At 39.4% G+C, this 21,020-nt stretch overlaps 1 protein-coding gene across 3 annotated transcripts in view; it reads right to left on the minus strand.

Annotated features, from left to right (window-relative positions):
* LOC116321512 (gamma-aminobutyric acid receptor subunit gamma-3-like) overlaps positions 1 to 21,020 on the minus strand; it is a 158,017-nt gene that overhangs the window by 4,496 nt on the left and 132,501 nt on the right. Inside the window, exons 8-9 of one of the 3 annotated variants that reach the window (XM_031741371.2) lie at positions 20,280 to 20,432; positions 4,191 to 4,384 (exon numbers count right to left, since the gene is read on the minus strand). In XM_031741371.2, the coding sequence (XP_031597231.1) occupies positions 4,191 to 4,384; positions 20,280 to 20,432 (347 nt within the window). Of the gene's footprint in view, positions 1 to 4,179; positions 4,385 to 20,279; positions 20,433 to 21,020 lie in introns of those variants that run through there. The other 2 variants (XM_039607527.1, XR_005610488.1) reach the window with 2 other exon arrangements.

Consider the following 21,020-nt stretch of genomic DNA (forward strand, 5'->3'; position numbering starts at 1 on the left):
GGACACATCTAAAACCTGCAGGGACACCAGCCTTTTTATCATTGTCTTGAGGCACCAAAGATACTCAGAAGACAACAGCTAACTGCAACTATTTGCAAACCTTGTCACCCAAGATTATAAGTTCATTGCATACAGTTACAATAATTTTGGTTGGGTTGTGGGCTCCAACCACCTGTAACTGTAGCATTACACATATCCTGGCTATGTTGCAAGTCTTTCTTTTTCTTTTTAGGTAGTTAGTGGATGTTAGCTTAATTTTTAGCATAAAAACATAAAATTACTATCAGGCTTCTAGACTAAATCTTTGCAAAGGATGTAGTGCAGTTATTTCTGTGAAAACAAGAAAGCCCAAACACATACTAATTGATGTGATGTGATGGTTGCCAGCATGATGTGTCCTCTTTGAGGAGTCGTAACAAGATACATTCTTCTTTCCACTTAAATACTTTAGGTTCAAAACTATTTCACATTTTGCCACGAGCCTGGGCTACTTCTTTGTAGGTCATCAACTATAGTAAAACGATGCTGATACTGACATATAATAAGCTAGTTGCAGGACATAACAAGAAGACTTGAGCACTACCACTCCATGAACAGCTCCATTTTTCAGATGGTGGCTAAGATTTTCAAGCAGTGACCTTTTTGTTGTATTGCACTATATTTCATTAAAGTCTTAAAGGAGAAATTGTGCCTTCAGTAAATGATCACACTGTATAATCTTTCTATTTTGGAAAAATGAGAAATCATACAAAGACACAAAGCGATGGCATATATTTATTGATGTGTTTGAGTGCTTAAAAACTCAAACTTTCAGCACACTATTGATAAGCTGAATAGATTTTTGAGCGATGTGCCATTCTCATATTTCTGCTGTTATTAGTTATACCAAAAAAATAAACCAGTACCAACAATAACATTTTGTGAATCAATGTAGTTTTCTAACCGCACAAGGATTTCTGGGATGTTGAATTTAATTACTGTGTTCAATCATATTGTAAACCAAACAAGCTGATTTACAAAAGTACAAATGGCTAAGAAATCTGTTTTGTTATTTTTTCATCTTTCACATAATGCAGCTGTAGAAAGAATTTTTGAGACCCCATTGCTGAATAAGTACCTCCTGAGAAAATTTGTTACATGACTCTCTCCCTGATGTTTATGAAATCATGCGAGACCAACTAATTGGGTTAAAATCTTTTTAAAAAGGTTTCCCGTCCTCCACTACCCTGTTAAAGGAAGGGTGGTAGGCGAGAGAGAGGAACCGTTAGATATGTCGTGTGGAGTAAGAGATTTGACGGAGTGGGCAGTACAAGGGAACAACACGAATGGTGGTGATTTGGGAGGGGGGGGGCTTCCCCACAGACAGAGCGGGCCAGAATACAGTGAAGAGTCAGAGATGCAGAGGAGGGGACTGTATGTAACACAACTTAATTATTCAGCCTGAGCTGGCAGTCTGTTTTAGCCCTGAGACACATTCAGCAGAACTCCTCTACACTGGGAGAAAATAATGAATAGGGAGGGGATCTGGAGAGAGGGAAATGACAGCAACAGTGGCTGACTCAGTCTTAGTAGATGTGCGCCGACGCCATTAAAGCATTCGCGGCAGGTGCAGCCTTGAGAACGCCCACACAGAGTGGTAGGCTCTCATACAGGAGTGGCGGGTAGAAAAGAAATGCATTCAGCTGCACACATGTGCTAATACGGACATGTCAAACTCCTGGGTAGATATTGTGTATTTCCCATATATATATATGTGTGTGCACCCTATGGATCGAATCAATATCAGTTTCTGAAGGTTGGTGTGATTACAGCGAAGACACTGAAAGAAAGTATTCAGTCACTTTCTTTCCTCTTCAGACATCTTAAGCACTTTACACCCACCAGGTCGTCAGCAACCTGCTAGGGTTTCGTGTTTCAAGGGTTTCAAGTTTCATGCATAAATTTGACATTACAGTTTTGTTTTTCAAAGCTTTTCCATTTGGGTGTTCCAAATAGGCAACAACTTTGTAAAAGGGCTAGACCTTAAACTATAATTCCTAAACAGGTAACTGGAAATGTGGTTACAATGAAAACAAAGATCTAAAAGGGAAACAAAGGGATAAAAATATAGTCTGGTCACCTTTTTTCTACTTATGACAAGACAGAAACTGTGGAGATGTGCAGGAGTAGGAGTCCTAACAACTGAGTGAGGAAGAGGTGGAGAAAGGTGGCAAATAGAAGAACAGAAGAAGGTTGTAAGAAAATATATGGAGGGACATAATTAGGAAGGGAGAGATTCAAGGATTCAGGTAAAGTAAATAGCTACTTTGACATTGAGCCACTGCAATAGTTAAACTTCAGCTTTTAATTGTCACATGCTGTAGTGCAAACCAACTATCCTAACCCAACAACAACTGTACCAACCTGAATAAAATCTGTTCTAATACCAATAATCAAACAAAATGAAATATATACATAATGTGTATGTAAGAGTGATCATGGTGGGCTGTCTGGACTTAAACTGCCAGGGCTGATTTTATTATCGCAGTCCAGCTCTGGTCTGTAGTCTGTCTTTATTTGTTTGTGGGTTTTTGTTCTTCTTGGAATCCCTTCTTCTCTTGCTCTTGTTCATATGAAGGCTGGACCTAGCCTCTTTGGCCTCAGGTACCATTTTATAGTCTTAAGCAGTGTTTCCCAACCCTGTGGAACCACGGCACATAATTCACATTAGAAAAAATGGCGAAATTGGCTCGGTTTGTTCGCAGTATACCTTTTTGCTTTCTTCTGACCACTACTCATGCTAGGGCCTTCATCTGGGTCGGAGTTTTCTCCAGGACCCAGGTCAGATAGACCACTTTTTCTTTTCAAATATTTAGTTATTGCTATTATGCACTGTGTCGTCTCACAGCATGACTATTATTTCATTTCTTCTTCATCTTCTTCTGTTTTAATGGCAGTTGGCTACCCAGTTCTTGTAGGAAGTGTAGTTGTACTGCCCTTTAGTGGAAGAGAATGTAATTGTTCTGCTGGTTGCTTAGACCAGCGCTCCCCAACCTTTTTTTGCACCACCGACCGGTTTCTGTCCGAAAATAAATTTCATGGACCGGCCTTTAAGGTGTCGCGGATAAATACAACAAAATAAAACCAGTGCTGGTACCAAAAAAAAGAAGCTTTATTCATGACACAGGAAAAGACCCAGGGAAACCAAGTTAACAATAAATACGATTAAAAAAATCACAATAAAAAATGATAAAAACCCTGAAAACCATAAATTTCACACCCACCTCAACTCTCATGGCCTGGTACCAAACGACTCACGGACCGGTACTGGCCCGTGGCCCGGGGTTGGGGATCGCTGGTTTAGAATACTAATCAGGTGGAACCAGATAATCTTCCATGGCACACCTGATCATTTCTTGCGGCACATACAGTGGTTGGGAAACAGTGGTCTTAAGTTTGGGATTTTGGCTGCTACCACACAAAGAGCACTGCATTCTCATACAGTAGTATATATTTCGTTACCCTGTATTTATACACGTGCAATGACAATAAAGTTGAATCCTAATCCTAGTGACAAGTCCATCACAATATAGCTGTCCCCTAACATACCCTGGTTTATTGTCTGTTTCACTCTAAATGGGGCTACTTCTTTGTAGGTCATCAACTATAGTAAAACGATGCTGATACTGACGTATGTTATTATCATTAGCCTAATAAGCTAGTTGCAGGACACAAGGATTTCTGGGATGTTGAAGTTAATTACAGTGTTCAATCATATTGTAAACCAAACAAGCTGATTTACAAAAGTACAAATGGCTAAGAAATCTGTTTTGTTATTTTTTTCATCTTTCACATAATGCAGCTGTAGAAAGAATTTTTGAGACCCCATTGCTGAATAAGTACCTCCTGAGAAAATTTGGTTTATTGTCTGTTTCACTCTAAATGGGACCATAATTTACAAAATGAACCCTCGGGTTGGACTGAATAAGACTTCAAGCGAGTGATTGAGACCATAAACCTACTGAAAAAGTGCTTACAGAGCTCCTAAATCAAGTGAAACATAGGCCTGTTTTCTCATAGCCTTCTATATAATCACACTCCTTTTTGCAAACAATAAGTCGCCCCCTGGTGGTTGTTAGAAAGAATGCAAGTTTGATGCACGTGGTCCTCCTTTTTGCTACTCATTACTCATACACTCACCACAGGCTTACCATTCTCTTCTTTGGGGGAGGTCTGCGTATACTGTAGGAGTAGTAGTTGAGCATGGCGTACTCAATCATGGCAGCGAAGACAAACATGAAGCAGACGGTGACAAACAGGTCCATGGCGGTTACGTAGGATACTCTAGGAATAGAGTTTCTGGCCACTGTGCTCAGCGTGGTCATGGTCAGCACTGTGGTGATTCCTGCAAAAGTAACAGAAGCGTGAGGATAGGAAGGAGAGTCACTTCACAAAGCATGCACGATGAATTGCTGGTCAGCAGTAGGATGACCCATGTGGATGTCAGTGATTACATAACATGTGAGCAGCACTTTATTAATCGCTATTAATAATGCATATGGGGTATTCTGGGTAGATGTCCCCAGTCTTGCATCAATCCTTTCTATTAAACACCCACAGCGGGATACGTTTTGAGGGTGGTGCAGCAGAGCGGTCGTAATTATCAAATGATTCAATGAAATTTTTCTTTTTATTCTCTCTCCTTCCACTTATGATCAAAATGATGTTTCAAAAAGAGATCTGCGGGTTAAGCACTTCTATTACACAGAGGCTTATGAGGCGGATCCCGAGTTGCCTCTGGAGTGGTGCAAGTAGTGCAGCCATAACTCAGCTAGCACATTCCTGTGTTTGTTATTCCTGTATATCTGCAAAGGAATGCGATTCGGAACCAATCGGATAAATAGTTGTTAAGATGGCCAAAGAAGAGTGACACACATGGAGATTCCTTGCAAATACCTTGTTTGCATGGGGAATACAGTATATTTAAGAAAACAACTACGAAAAATTTAAAAAACCCTGTTTTTTTAGTAAAAAAAAAAAAAAAAAAAAAAGCAAAAAGTACAGTTTATTTAAATTCTGCATTGTTCTTTTTAAAACATTTCTTTCTATCCTGTTTACCTTTTGTACTAAAATGACTCATCACTATTCTGATATTTTGTTTTTATGCTTTTTTATTGGTCATATCCAATAATTCACTCATTCAGTCAAAGCTGAACTCTTCTGATGTAGTCCAGTCTCTTTATCAACAACCAAATATCAGTTTTTGCTGTTTGCTGTTGAAGAAACAGCTCAAGGGCAAACAGTAAATACATTCTCAAATACATTATCATTGATTATATCAGTGATGTGTTCACTACAATGTTTTCCCATCAAAAACTCTGCACTTTTCACAGTTGTGTTCAGACACTGGAAACACTTTACTTCAGGTCAGGAAAAAAAACAGCTTCTTCTACCTAAACCTAAACCAAAAGTTGCATCTGAACTTAATCCAGAGCGTAAACCCAAGTCTAAAAAGCTTTGTAGTTGTATATAATCATCATTTTGATGATTGTGTTGAGGTCAGTGAAGTGAATGATTTAATTAGCCATGGTTTGTACTTCCTTTTTTGACCTTTTTCTCTGACATGATCTTAGTTCGGGCCTCGAGTTCGGTCAGTGATGATGGTGATAATGGTTTTCTTCTCTTGCTTTCATTGCAGGGTCTCCTGCAGATACAAAGTCTTCTTTGCCTCTTCTTTTGAAAGCTCATTTGCGATGTTGCTGTTTTCCTGTTTTTGCTCCTCCGTGACTTTATGTAAACCAAAGCCTCATACTTTGAAGTATGAGGCTTTGGTTTTATGCAGTTCTTGGTCCAAATTCAGTGGCTTTTATTTTTTTTTCAAAGAAGGGTCTCATTGGTGCAGAGCTTAACTTTTAAGCTCAGTAAGTTCACAGCTGAACCTCTGCTGCTCTTCCAGGTGTCGCTGCTCCTTCCCTGGATGAGCAGATCAGCCTGTCTGTGTGTGAAGCCTCAGTGGTTTAGGTTGAAGACTGCACACACAGCTCTGCAGCAGGGTGACTTCTTTCTTCCTGCAGGTCTTGGATGCTCTTGTCCGGTTTAGCTGTTGTATGATTATTATCTGTGTTAGCTGTGTTGTTCTCTTCAGTACCCACATTTGAGGTTCTCCACTGTTTTAGACTTGGACTTATGACTGAAAACCTCTTCCAGCTGCTCCTGACTGCATGTAAAGCCAATCCAGCTGAGTCTTAGAGTCTGAAGTCCTGCTGTTTGCAGATACCAGTCTGGTATAACACAAGTGCTGCCTGTTCAGGATGTCCTGCAGTAGGTATCTGAGAGCACTGATCTCTCTTGTATCATATGGGACTCTGTCCTCCTTGGGTCTGAAAGTGGGATTGGCCTGGTGATACCAAGTCCCCGCATTAAGCACAGGGTTACCTCTTATGACACCTGCTTTTTCCTCCATATGCGTTTGCACTTCGGCCATTGTAGCATCTCCGTATATGACGCATTTATGTTTTTTGAAAGAATTCCATTTTTCTTTTAAAATAAAAGACCAAAAATAAAGTCTTTTATTTTGAAGTATATGCTAAATTAGCAATATGAGGGCCAACTCTGTCAAATAACAGCAGTAAACACTATATAAAAGCAGCTCATTAAATAGTCAAAATTTACAGTTTATTAAAACAATAACAACCTTCTTCTGGAAATTTATGTATTTATTTATTTATTTATTTTTGGCCAATTTGTTAATGCAGTTAAAATAGAAAAATCTGTCCCCTGTGGTTAATGTTCTGACCTGAACATTCACAAAGAGAAGTTTTGGAAATATGGAATAAGATTTTTAAAAAGCTTTCTTTGATTTTGTTGTGATAAATATACGATAGGTTTTAGGCCATACAACCTTGGGGATTCTATAAAGTGTTAACTATTGAGTGGTAAATTTTTTTTTAAAAACCTGTCAAAAGCAGGCATTATTGTCAACAGTCTGTTATACTGTTTTTCCCCTTAAATTCAAATTAGTTTTTGAGCAACTGACCCACTGAACCACAAAAAACATAAAAATAGCCACTTTCAGTTATATAACAGCAGCAGTGGCAGAGAACATAATGCTGCTGTTGAGTGAAAACATCGGCATAGTTGTGCAATGCTGAGCTTAATGAGTGACTGTCTTTGTGTAGCCTGACCAGAGCTTGCTAATCTTTGCTAGCACTGCTCCACAGTGACACCACAGGTCTGAAGTGTAAACTGTAATTCTACAAATTCTAGAAATAATATACTGTTGTGTGGTCACTACAGCCATAACACATTAATAATGCCTGAGATCAGATTACCAGAGATCAGAGAACTGACAGACACTCTGTTATGTAAAGACATCAAAGACACACCTGCGCAGATAAACAGCAACATGGATAATGAATCATAAATGGACATAAATAATTAGGCTCTCTTCTATATTATATAAAAACATGGTTCCAACTGGGATATTACTCAACAGCCACAGTATCTGTCAGATAAATAAATAAATAGGTTACTGAACAAAAATAATGACTATTCACAAGATACTTATGTGTTAATAGTTAAGTAGTAGCAAAATGTGATGGCATTAATCTCAATCAATATTACTGATGGATTTAATGCTGTGGTGGAAACCCATATCATAGGAATGCTGACATCAGTCAGTGTCTAAGGACATAAGACCTGTGAGTTAAAATGATTATGAAGAAGTCAAAATTTAAACAGGAAGTCTGTATGGTTAAATAAAAAGTTAATTTGGAAAAAACAAAGTAGTGAAAAAACCTCAGTCTTTAGATTGGGGACATTTTAGACTCTGGTTTCTGGATTTAATCAAATGTAGTAATAGAAAAACTATGACCTCCTTTTTTTTAACCAAATTAAAACAGACAATAGTTAGTAACATGCTACTTTAAAATTCAATTAGGAGATACAGATTTCCTCTTTAAATTTTAACATACCATCTACTACTTTAGCCTTCTTTCACATGTCTAGTTAACTGTGTCTAACAATTAATCCTTTTTTTTTCTTTAGAAGAAATTTGACTCTGTGATTATGTAATAGTGAAATGTTAACACGGCATTCTCCACTGAGATTTATTCCTGACTGCTATAGTGAGAGGCCGCGTCATGCTGACAGTTAACATCCTGACTGATGTACAGAATGTGGTCATTAGTCGGCCTCTGGAGAGGCAGAGCTCTCATCAGTCCACTTTTCTTTTAATGACAGTGATGAGTGATGGAAATGAGGCTGGAACGCTTGCATTAGCTTGACCTCTGCAGCAAAAAAACTCACACTGAATTGAAGATGTGTAATAGCCACGTCGGGCAATAACTGCCAATCACCTGCTAAAAGCTTGTGCATAATCACCGTAACTGGAGAGCACGTTACTTTGGGAGGTAACCAAGCTCTTAAAAAATAGTAACAGCCATGTTCAGTATAACGGCTGTATTTAACTAACTGTGTTGATTTATTTTACGTAACAATATTCCTCACAGTAAAAATGTCAAAAAGTCCATCCAATTGAAAAAATGGGCAATTACAGCAATCATTAAAAAACACTACAGCAAAACAAAAAGCCTATTCTATCTGACCTTCCAACAGATTAACATCCACCATGGAATTCCAAAAACCTTCCTAACACCCTTTATTTGTCTTTCAGTCCTGTTAGCTATTTGCTATTTAAAAGACTACGAGGCCAACGTAATAATAACGTCTTTTCATTTCTATTACATTTGAGTTCTTCTGTCTACAAAGTAGGTCTAGTGTTTCTGCCAAACACAGTGAAATGCTGTGATTGTTGTGACTTTGGCAGTGACTGAAATACTCAGTCAAGTCTCCAACCAACAGTCTATTGGGATCTTCCCATACAACCATCTTTAGAGTTTTGCAGAAAATATCCAATGAGCTGCAGGCTTATTCATTCTCTGGCATCAGCATGTTTGTTGTTCAAACAGCTTTGAGCTGCTTAAAAAGCAGCAGTAACTAAAATGGTAAATGGACTAGTGCTTTTATAGCTCTTTTCTACTCTGAGCTGTCAGAGCGATTTTAACTACAAGCCTTATTCACCCAATCATGTTCATGCGAGTAACTCATCAAAACTCCACATTAAAAGACTGGGGGGAAAAACACTTACTGGTCTGATGATTCTTTATTTCTGTTGTGACATTTTAAAGTAGGGTCCTAACATGAAGCATGGTTTCAAATGGAGTGTTGTTGCCAATCGCGTCCATTCCTTCTCATGTGTGCATTCTCTATTGGCTGCTTGCAACCTCACTAAAAAGAATTTTATCTCAGATTGGCTTCTTGAACATGACAATGAGTTCAGCATACTCAAATTACCACCACAGTTAACAGGTCATTATCCAAAGGAGCCGCTTTGAGATGTGGCGGAACCAAAGATTTGTGTCCGATCTGACAAACTCTTTCATGTCATATGGGTATAAATCTGCTTTGTAAATCTATGCCATGAAGACTTAAGGCATTTATGATGGCAAAAAGGGTTCTAGCAAGGTGTACCTAATAACAAAGTAGCTCTGAGTGTATTGTTATTATAACAATTTAACTTTGCAGGAGTTATGTTTGCATCGATCAGTTACAGTGTTTCCAGTTCTCTGCTGAGATTTCCAGATCTTCATTCTTGTTGTGAATGCTGATGAGCAGGACACAAGAAGATTCTGGAAATAATGATGACAAAGGGCATCCTATCAGAATTTCAGAGCTGTTTGTGTGGGTCTGTCTGGAGGTAACTTTTAACTGTGTGTTATTGTGTCATTAGTGGCACCGTGGAGTAATTACTCCCCATGGTGTCTTAAGGGAGACCGCTGTGTTCGCTTGGTGACATGAAATCAATTCTTTTTAAGAGAGATGAGCCCAGTGACAGTAATGCCCACCGGGGGCATCGATATCGACTGCTGTGACACATACACATCATTGTCATGGGCTCGCCATCTTTCCCTCTCCCTGCCCTCTTTTCTTTCCACGCCGCACCTCACCCTTCCTCTCCCCTCTCTCTTCTCGGTCTCTTTCATCCTCTTCTCTCCTACATGTCTTTTGTGGTGGTGGTGTGTGTGTGTGTGTGTGTGTGTGTGTGTGTGTGTGTGTGTGTGTGTGTGTGTGTGTGTGTGAGTGCCACTGTTTTTGCCTGTGGTTTCCATAGAGACGAGTTGCTCCCATCTATTTCCAGCTACCTCCTCTGGTCTAGTGCTCGTCTAGACTTTCTCTTCTTCGCTGCTCATTAGATTTAAGTGCTCAACTAGGTAAATGAAAAACTCTTCTTCTCATACCTTAGATCCCGCTATCTGATCAGACGCTGAAAACAGTATGATCTCAATAAAACGGCACGCGCTCTGACAGTGCCTTTCCTCCCTTTCTTTTTTATTTGGCTGCTATTTCAAATCAAGGTCGCGGGTTGTCTTTGCATAGATTAATTCATTCTGGGGAAATTGGCGCTACATGATGCCATAGCAACCGGGTGATTCCTGAACCACACGGTGTCTCGCATCTACAAACGGAAAACAAAGTGCCGCCGCAAAGAAGTGAGAAAGCTCCAGTGCATATGCCTGTAGAAAGCAAATATGCCACCGACACATCAACGCGAGTGCAGAATAATCTCAGCGGTGTGATCACAGCAGCAAGAAAGAACAGATTTTCTGGTTTTGTTCATGAGGTTTCAAACACATGACAGCTGGTATAAAACTGTGTCATACATGTCTGGTTGGTACTGGCTGTTGCCACAATATGTTAACAAATACCAGACACTGACCTTTGTTTTGTGTCCAGGGGTAAGCCAGGTGGAACAGACCACAGCTTGGCGTGTCTATAAATAGTACGGAGAAGTACCAGTGGAGTATCAGTGGCCGGGTCACAGGACTGCATGGGTTTTCACTGTGACTGAGACTATAGAGCTTTCTCTCTTTAAACTGAAAAACTAAAAGATACTGAATTTTATTTGTTTTCTGGAAATAAACCTCAGCATTGTATTTATGAATCTTTCTTGATCAAAAGCTGTAAATAAAAGATGGATGTAGCCTCTCCTACTGGAATACACACTTTGTCAGCGTTATGATTGCAGCCATGTGGTTTTTGTTGTTATTGGTTCTTGTTTGTTTGCTTACATTTAGTGCTATTGCATGATAGAATGTAGTGCAAATTTATCAGGTAATGCTAGGTTGGTTAGTGAGCTGAATTCATATAGTGTGTAATGCACTGCAAAAACTCAGAATCTTACCAAGTATATTTGTCTTATTTCTAGTCAGAAATATCTCATTACACTTAAAATAAGACACAAACAGCTAAAGAGTAACATTCCATTAAGATATATGAACTTGTTTTAAGACAGTGAATCTTGAAACTAGAAAATTTTCACTTGTTCCATTGGCAGATTTTTTTTTCACTTATTCCAAGCAAAAATATCTTGTATTAAGTGAAAAAAATCTGCCAACAGAACAAGTGAAAATTTTGTAGCTTCAAGATTAAAAGACTGGTACAAGATTTTGAGTTTTTGCAGTGTGCTAGTGTTAAATAAATGACTTGCACTGACCAAACTGAACCTATGCATACAGGTCCAGTTCTAAGACTCAAATTAACCAACGTGATGGCTAGCAGCCAGCTATGGGCTACAGCTGCCTGTCTTATCACACCTAATCTGAAGGCTAAACAAAATCCAAATGGATGAGTTGCAAAAATGTATATATGCTGAGGCTGCAAGCTTGATATTTACCTGACTGAAGCACTTAAGGCCCTCTGATCAGCCTCTATGCCTCTGTGACTGAGGCCTAAGCTTGTGAATTTATTGATCGAATCACTTTTGGAGCCAGCCTCAATTGTCTATCAGGGCGACTGCAGAGTTCGACAGTTCTAACTTGGCTCAGTCTTTCAGCCCTTGAGGCTGTAGCTTGTATAACAGGCAGTTTTGTTTTCCGGGATGATGCCATGATGGTGCTGTTGATACTGAAGTCTTGAACTTGGCTTTTTCGCGATTGCCATCTTGTTGCTCTTCAACTGATAATGAAATTTGTGAAACAAATGATAACTCTTTCTGACATTTTTGCCTCAAAACCAGATTTGCATCCCATCATAAAAAAGGCTGTTTGTATTCTATTGGTATATTTTCTTTTGAATAGCCAGAAATGTTACAAAAAGATTAGAGATCAAAGCCACCCCCCAAAAAACATATATGTGTTCTGACAAGTGAAATTGAAATTATGCAGTTGAAACAGTTGAAACGGATTAAAAGTTGGTATTGTTTACAAAAATCAGGGTGTTCATGATTTGAGCTATGCAGCACTCTGGCAGGCTTTCCACCGCATCAACACAAAGTACAATACAGTATATATAAGAGCTGACAGTCTGCTCGGTGAGAGCCTTGTTTGTTTATGGTAATTATGCTGATGTGTTCAAATTAATGTGCTGGTGATTGAGGTTAAAATGCTACACGCGGCAACTTCAATCTAATGTGATTAAAGGTGTTTCCCGCAAACTGAAGGGGCCTGACTTAAAGCCCCGACCCAGACGTGTAATCAGTCAAATGGCCCTACATGCCCTCTGACCAAGGAGACACTTGGGACTAAATAGCCTAATGGGAGTCTACTCTCTACAATATATTTACTCAGTTGCGTATCTTCTGATGGTCAGATGAAATTTAAGCAACTTTGGACACAAAGACCTTCTTTAAATTTGTGTTTCAATTACAATATAAGAATTAACACAACAGTTATCTTATGGCTAACATTTTTGGTCTGTTGAAAAGGTAGCGTTTAACAGTGCTTTTCAAAATTGAATATTGGAGATAAAGTAACTCAAATTTTTAGAATATTTCCATTTGGATTTGAGTAAATTACTATTTGAACATTATAAATCATGTGTATCTCTTGGTCTAGTTTAGTTTAGACTGGTTTTGTCCAAATGACCCTTGCCACAAGGAGGCCAAGCCACATAAAGTCATTGCTGAAAAGGCCAGAGTGCTTTATCAAAGTACTTAAATAAAAAGTTCACTGGAATGGAAAAGTGTGGTAGGAAATGGTGCACAAGTAACAGGCATGATTACACCATTAAGTGACTTGTCAAGAAAAAATTGATTCAATAGAGCTTCACGAGGACTGGACTGAGACTTTTGTCAACACACCAAGCTCTACCATTCAAAGACATCTTCAGGAAAGGGGCTACAACCCCTGAATCAGAAGTGATGTCAAAAAGGGCAAGTTTTTTGCAGTCTAATGTGAAATGCAATTACAGGCATTTTCACTATGCCCTTCACTACAAGTGAAAAACCTGGGTGTTATTCTTGACTCTGAGCTTGGTTTTATCCCACATACTAAACACGTAACCAAAATTGGATTTTATCATCTAAAAAATATAGCCAGAGTCCGCCCTATTCTCTCTCGGGCCAACACGGAGATGCTGATGCATGCTTTTATTACCAGTCGCATTGATTACTGTAATGCCCTGCTCTCTGGTCTCCCCAAAAAGAATATTTCACCTTTGCAACTTTTGCAAAACTCTGCAGCTCGTGTGCTGACGAAGACCAGAGGGCGGGCCCACATTACACCGGTTTTACAATCGCTGCATTGGCTCCCCGTGTGTTTCAGGATCGATTTTAAAGTTCTTTATTGGTTTTAAATGTCTTAATGGTCTTGGGCCTTCTTATCTTTCAGATCTGCTTTTACCATATGAACCCTCGCGGACCCTGAGGTCCTCTGGTACTGGCCTTTTGAATGTCCCTAAAGTCAGGACACATACTCACGGAGAGGCAGCTTTTCAGTGGTTCGGTCCTCGACTGTGGAACAGCCTGCCGGAGGAGCTCAGGGCCGCAGAGAACGTTCATGTTTTTAAGAACAGGCTCAAGACCCACCTTTTTAATTTAGCTTTCACCTAACGTTTATTTATTTTATGCTTATTTATTCTATCCTGTTATTCTATTTATATTAATTTAGTTTTATCTAATATTTATTGATTGTATTCTTATTCATTTTTTATCTTCTTACTCTGTTTATACTTATATTTATATTGTATCCCACTCTTATTTATTTTATCTTTTTATCCTGTTTATATTCTTATTAGGTCATATCTCCAGTGTTTCCTCGGAGGGGCTCTCTGCACGGGGCTGTGATCGACCGTGGCTGCTAGGGCTCTGTGGATCCTCTCAGCCTGGCTGGGGGCTTCTTTGCCTCCCTCCTGCTGCGTGCCCAGCCTGGAGGCTGCGGTCTGTGACCGGCTCCCGGGCAGACAGCTCCCTGTGATAGTGTTTCCTCACTTGGCTAATGCGTACCCAGCCCAATTTTACTCTTTTTGTGTGTGTGTGTGTGTGTGGGGGGAGAATGTGTGTATCCATGACCTTTCTGTTAATGAGAGTGTGGGGAATGAGTGGGGGGGGGGGGGGTGGGGTGGGTGGGCTGCTTTTAACCATGTAAAGCACTTTGTGCTACAGTTTTTTTTGTATGAAAAGTGCTTTATAAATAAAGATTGATTGATTGATTGATTGATTGATTGAAGTTTCTGCAGTGGGTGATGAGTTCATTTGTCACATCATCTGCTGGTGTTAGTTGTGGTTGGTCATGACCAACGACCTGCTGCAGCAGCTGTTTTATCAAGTCCAAAGTCAATGAAGCTGTCTTTTAGAGCATTTCTTGCTTCCATCTCCTGACAAGTTTTACAAAGACACTGGGCTGGCAGAAACCACAGCTGAAAGAGATAATCACAGTGCCAAAACTACTACCAAAAGGTTTGCTGATGACATTATTTACTGTGCTTGATTGTCCAGCAAACTCACCTGACCTTGAACCCCATAGATGAAGATAAGAGACACCTAATCCAAAATGCAGAGAACTGAAGGACACTGTCAAAGAACCCTGAGCTATAGCAACACCTCAGCAGTACCACAAGCCAATCACATGCCCGTTTTCTTTATACAATCAACAAAATGATTAATTGTATAAAAAAAATTTGATTTTTTAAAAATTAAGTTACAAGCCGTAATCATCAAAAAAGCCATGTAATATTTCACTTTGTGTAATGAAAAGAGAATATTCAAAAGTTTATTAAAGTTAAATGACAAAAAATGAAGTTTTTTCTACTGTTCACATGTTCTGAGTTGTGCACTAGCATATTGCCTCATCTCTCTACCGCACAGACTGAGGGACTTGTATCTTTGTACAATCACCTATCTTTAACTCACTGCCTGCTTTGTGAAGTTCCCATGAGGAACATTGTCAGCCCTTACACCCAAGCTGACATATCACCGCTGACAAGCATTTGTGTAAAAGACAGGTCTCACAGAGAAATGCTGGGGTTTTAAATGCTGCTTTTCTATTTTTTCCTTTTTGCTTCTCTTTTGCCAGTGCTTGCTGCTAGTCTGGACCTCATCTTTGATGAACAAGTACTAACCAAACACTTTGTTGTTTGGGTTTGAAGAGCATTTCTTGGGAAGAAAATGACAAGTGTCCAGAGTGGAGCTGTGGGTGCTAGAGACTGTCAAACTGAGAAAAACAATCAGTATCAGCTGGTTTAGCAAATGCCCCCAAATGACAAATGCTCCTCTTCAAGTGATAAGTTCTCTAGTGGCGTTGTAAATTAAAACTCTTTTCTGTTGGAAGCAAAGGAGAAGTGACAGTCCTCAGATGGAGGAGATTGAGGTGGATGGATGGTCCAACAAAACATTGGCAACACAAGAAATGTGCAATTCCAGTTTTCGATTCACAGACAGCACTTGAAAAATTAGGTAATTTTTGTGTTTAAATGGGCCCTACCATAGTCACTGATCATCAGATCAGAACACAGATTTACTTCAGTCTTCACTTTCCGAAAAATGCTTTTTTTTGTATCTTTAAGACTATTAATCTTGTTACTGAGTGACGAGCCTCTATTATACCCTCGACAGGGAGTACTTAGCTGTACCCTTGTGGTTTGTGCCTTAAAGGGATCAGTACTGAACTTCTGTTACCAGAATGGACCTTAATGGACTGATTAGGATCTAGGGGAGTTACAAATGACATGTTCTAGCTTTAAATTCAGACTTATTGGGATAATGGTCACAACAGCCTTTATAAAAGCCACAGTTGAATTCCTAGAGAGTCTAACCCCCTCTGACAAAAGGGAAGCAATCCCAATATTGCTTTTCTTTCTCATTAACAAGCTACGAAAGTCTTGAATCAATGAATAAATGCCACTGTACTTCCAGCTAGTGGTTGCTTCTTCATCAATTTCCCAGCACCATCAAGTTTTTCTTCCATTTAAAGAGTGTTATTCAGACCACACTTGAACAATTCAATACAAAGTCTCTCATTGGCGTTTAGGCATGAATATGTGGGGATTGCAAAATGGTCGAAAAACCCTTGCAAGTAATGTGAGGCTTCATGTCTGGTCTGGGTGACATGGATATGACTTTATTTAAAAAGCAGTAAAGCAATTTATAGCATGTCATTCATCCAAAACCATCATACTGTTAGCTTAAAAAATGAGTAAAATGCATTCAGGAGAAACAAAGAAACATAATTTCTTCACCAAGTTAAAGTGTTCTTGCTAACAGGTCAGAGATTCAGCTCTGTTATGCTTGTAGTAGCTAATATAGCCTCGAGCAGAGATGAGAAGGCTACAGGAGGGCTGGTAGCTCACTTCTTTCTTATTCCCTCCAGACTGTTTTCATTCTCAGTTTTGTTGTCTCCAGTCACAACTGATGCTTAAGGCAATTTATTAGGTTTTGCACAGTTTCCTCTGGAGACACGGGTCTTGTGTGTTCTACAAAAATGTTGCAAATCCTTTCTGAGACTTGGTGGTGAAGGGTCTCTTCAAAAGTACCTTACTATTCAGGCTATTATTTCTTTTGCTTTTAAATACTTCTTTTCACTGAGCTGCCCCCTATAGGATGGGTTAATGGCAGAAATCTTAAAACATATACAATTAAAAGCAAAAATGGAAAAATGGAGTTTGGGGAAGACTCTGTTCTCTGTGGATCTCCTTGAAGTAAACTTGTGACACTAAGTGATACTCTGTATTTCTCTGGATAATGCTATGAAGCATGATGATGGATGTTACCAGTAGATTCAATTAATTCTAGCACCATGGTTCTTCTTCACACCCTCAAGCTCTACCGTCTCAGCTTCTGCCTTGGGGTGGTTTTATTTCCCATCACCAACCCCCTGTATCTATGTCAAGATCCATTTGCGCTACAAAGATTGAGGTCTAATGGGAATCAACCTGAGCTCGGCTCTCTTACTTTTAGCCCGCTGGTGTCCACATATCCTGCTGAAGCAGTAATGTATGACTGAAAGCTCTTTGGAAATGCTACCTGGCACATGTTAACGGTTTGTCGAGGCACTTTCCCTTTAGCGGTTGGGTGGAGGGTCAGCAGGGGCAGTGGCATCCTCTGTATTTTTCTTGGACTCGAGTTTCTCTTCAATCCGACTTGATCCCACTCCGTCCATCTGACATTTCTCCCTGCCTTTAAGTACCAAAGGCCATCACTTTGCTTTACACTCTTTTTCTGTCCCTCCCTTGTGTCCAGCTTTTCCTGCGCTTATCTCTCCTCTCCCCTTTCCGCTTTGGGATCAGGTCTCAGGCTGACTCTAAAACGGGGGCGTTGTACTAGAGGAGGAAGGCTAAATGACTTTCTGTCGTTGACCTGAAAGTGGATGTTTATCAGGACTGGGGGTGCCTGCTTTTTTGCACTACCTGTTGTGAGAGGGAGATCACAAGTCTGTCACTGCCTTTGGTCATGTAATACACCACCACCCACATACTGTAAGCATTAAGTGACTTGGTTATGTCCTATGCAGGCTAAACAGGCAGGCTGACACAGGAGTGGAGAGCCAGACTGGCACACATACAGTGTGAGGTGTGTGATTCACATTACAAAGCAGCTGTCATTGCAAAGTAGAAAAACCATAGTAGCTTTAGTCTTTATATGCTGGTTAAAAAAAGGGGGAGGAATTGGTATAAAATAAAACCTGTCCAATATATCTCAGTTTAATAGATCTGAGGCTTATGGAAGATAAGAGAAATTGGTTTTGGAAGGAGAAACTCCTTTACTGCTCCTATAAACAAACTCAAAATAAACCTTCGAGTTGTTGTGTCTCTCTTGATCTCGTCACACTGTTTTGATGTTAAACTGTCATCGTGTCAACTTGCATCAGCCTACGAGCAAGAAGCAAGCTGGGCCGAACACATACTCTTGTCATCATCCGCTTTCATTAACAGCACAAGAAAAGAGCTTTCATTTGGTCCAGTAAAGCCAAAGCTATGATATTATATTATTGGTGGCGGCAACATTGTTCAGAGAAGTGTTTTCTTTGGGCTTGATAACCAACAGGGCTGGACAGAACTCCAATAAAACTTAGATATTAACGCAGAGATCATCCAGATGACCTTCTGTGATATTGGCAGGCTCATGAAGGGCAGGAGGGACTGAGAGGAATTAAAGAACTTCAGAGTGTCGTGGGTTGTCTCGACCCAAGTGACAGCTGGGGTGAAGGTGGCTAGAGGTTGGAGAAATAATCTTGGGTTTAGTTCTTGGGTCAAGCGAGAACATTTGTGTGAAAGAGGTTAATTAGAGTCTAGCTACCATCAAGTGTCACCAAAGTGCCATAAAGCAAGGCACTTGAAGCCAGCTGCTGCAATGGAGATAAGAGTATGATTTGGATTTTTGGGGGTCTTACCTGGGGAAATTTGGGATAATTTGAGTGACCAACCAAAAAGTAAATCACATAACAAAAGACTTCATTTTCAACAGATGTCAACTAGATTGGAAGTGAATTGCCTCTAGACATTTTTGTTCCCCATGAATGCCAGGATGACTTTCATGTAACCTTATAATAATGACGTTTTTTTTTTTTTCTTTTTTAAATAAAATTGAATCTCATGACATTCCCATCCCTTTTTTAAAAGACTATACTACCAGTGGCATCAAGATTTAAGGGCTAATGAGGAAAGTGCTAAAGACACGTTGCACTGAAGCTATGTGCTAAACAAATACAGTAGCAGAAACTAGAAGATGTTACTTTCATAATACCGCTTATGCGTTGCTTATGCATTTGGATTTCTGTTATAAGATTTCCTTTAAGGTCATAGGTAAAAATTCTATACAACAGGATAGATGTGACCCTAGCTCCTCAACCCCTAATCCTAAGCCCCCGAGGGCTAAATCATCATAGATGGTAACTCCTAACCCTGACCCTATATTAAGGCAAAGTGTTTGATGTGTGTTAGTGGAATAATTATTTACTATGTTCCATGCCAAGACCAATGCCACGAAACGAGTTAATAACATTTTTTTAAATGACATATTTTTACTTAGGGTTAGATTTAGGGTTAGGGGGTCAACCGCAAAGATGAGTTAGACTTCAAAGTGTTAACCAGTTAAGTTGGTACCGGGGGCACTGGTACTGGTGCTTAACTGGTGAAAGCAGACACCAGCAACAAACAAATACATTACATGTATTAGATTTTCTCACTAAAAATCTGATTATCTCTGAATGCTTATCTGTGTGTCCGTATGTTATCTAGTATGCACCTAATATCAAATTCCTCCACACTTTACAGTGAAATTTTAGGTGTTTATACTGTGATCAGCTTTCAGACGCCACACTCATCAAGTTTAAGCCAGTACGAGATGTCTTGGACAGTTTACATACATTTATATGTCCCCAAAATTCAGCGTTTGCTATCTCTTTAAAAAGTCAGGACCTGAAATAATATTTAAATGAAAGCTTGGTGAGTATGAACATTGTTTGTCCGCGCAGCATGAGCTTGTAATGAGTCACCCACAGGGGGGAAATAGAAGTCCTAACTAAATAAAATTATGAAGCTATGAATGGATGGGGTGGTCATGAACTCATCAAACACTTACCTCGAGTTCCATCTTAAACCAGCAGCACCTTGCACAACATCATCATCCACAGGAAAGCAAATGAACTAATGATAGGCATGCAGCAGAGAGGAAAATAATTCAAAACAGTTGTCAAGTCATGCAAGGAGAAAGAATAAGACTACAACAAAGTATAAAACGGAAACAAGCAAGCTGATGGGACATGAATTTTCATGATGGTTTAATGCACCTCTAAAGTCCCACTGTCACGTACATATTCATTTGCAAATGACTAATATATTATACCCATGCACACGTACTCAACAGTTTTGACTCCAAACCAATGCTAGGTGAATATATTCCAGTAATTTGAAAGATTTTAACAACTGCAGTGACAAAGATGAAGTGGCAATGGAGTTGGCATTTCATTCAAAAATAGATCCTTGGTTTTGCTATCTAACTCAGATTGCAGAGAAATTGTGTAGCTTACCTAAAGCCGTCCTTGCAGGAGTGGCATCACTCTTGATCCAGAAGGAGACCCAGGAGAGAACCACAGTCAGGATGCAGGGGATGTAGGTCTGGATGGTGAAGTAGCCCATCCTCCTGCTGAGGTCGAAGTAAACGGTCATTAACACGTAGTCACCTGTTGAGGAAGGGAAAATGGAGTGTGGAAACAACTGGCAAAAAAGTACAAATAACATAAGAAAGTCAGAAAAGATACTATCGTGAAGTAATAATGTTGTCAAATCAAATAACACACAATAAATTTAGACTTTGCGTGTCAATACTTATGCAGAATATGATGTATATTGTGAGAAAATATCAACAAATTCTCTTGGAAACCACATAATAAAGATCCTTCTACAACTTCAGAATGTGGCTGAAAACTTCTGCATTTTAAACGTTACTGTGATATCAAAGAAAATTAATATTATAACTGGAAACTTGTAAAAGCTTGCTCTTTCTGCTTTTTTCTGCTTCCCAAAGTGTAGAAGTGCAAAAAAGACAAAACAAGCAGCACAATAACTAAGTCCATGGCATTCTTTTGGGGCTTTAACTTATTGTTGAATGAACTACATTGTGGAAATTGTGGTTAAATTGATAATACCAGACAATAGAAACTGACACACAATGTAAGTACTTGAGGAAACTATTGCAAAATTAATAAAAGGGAAGCTTTGGATGCCAGCCTGCACTGTGTGGCATGATTGCTGTAGAGTATTTTCATTGC

This window comes from Oreochromis aureus, linkage group 23 (assembly GCF_013358895.1).
Source record: "Oreochromis aureus strain Israel breed Guangdong linkage group 23, ZZ_aureus, whole genome shotgun sequence".
NCBI classification, from domain to species: domain Eukaryota; kingdom Metazoa; phylum Chordata; class Actinopteri; order Cichliformes; family Cichlidae; genus Oreochromis; species Oreochromis aureus.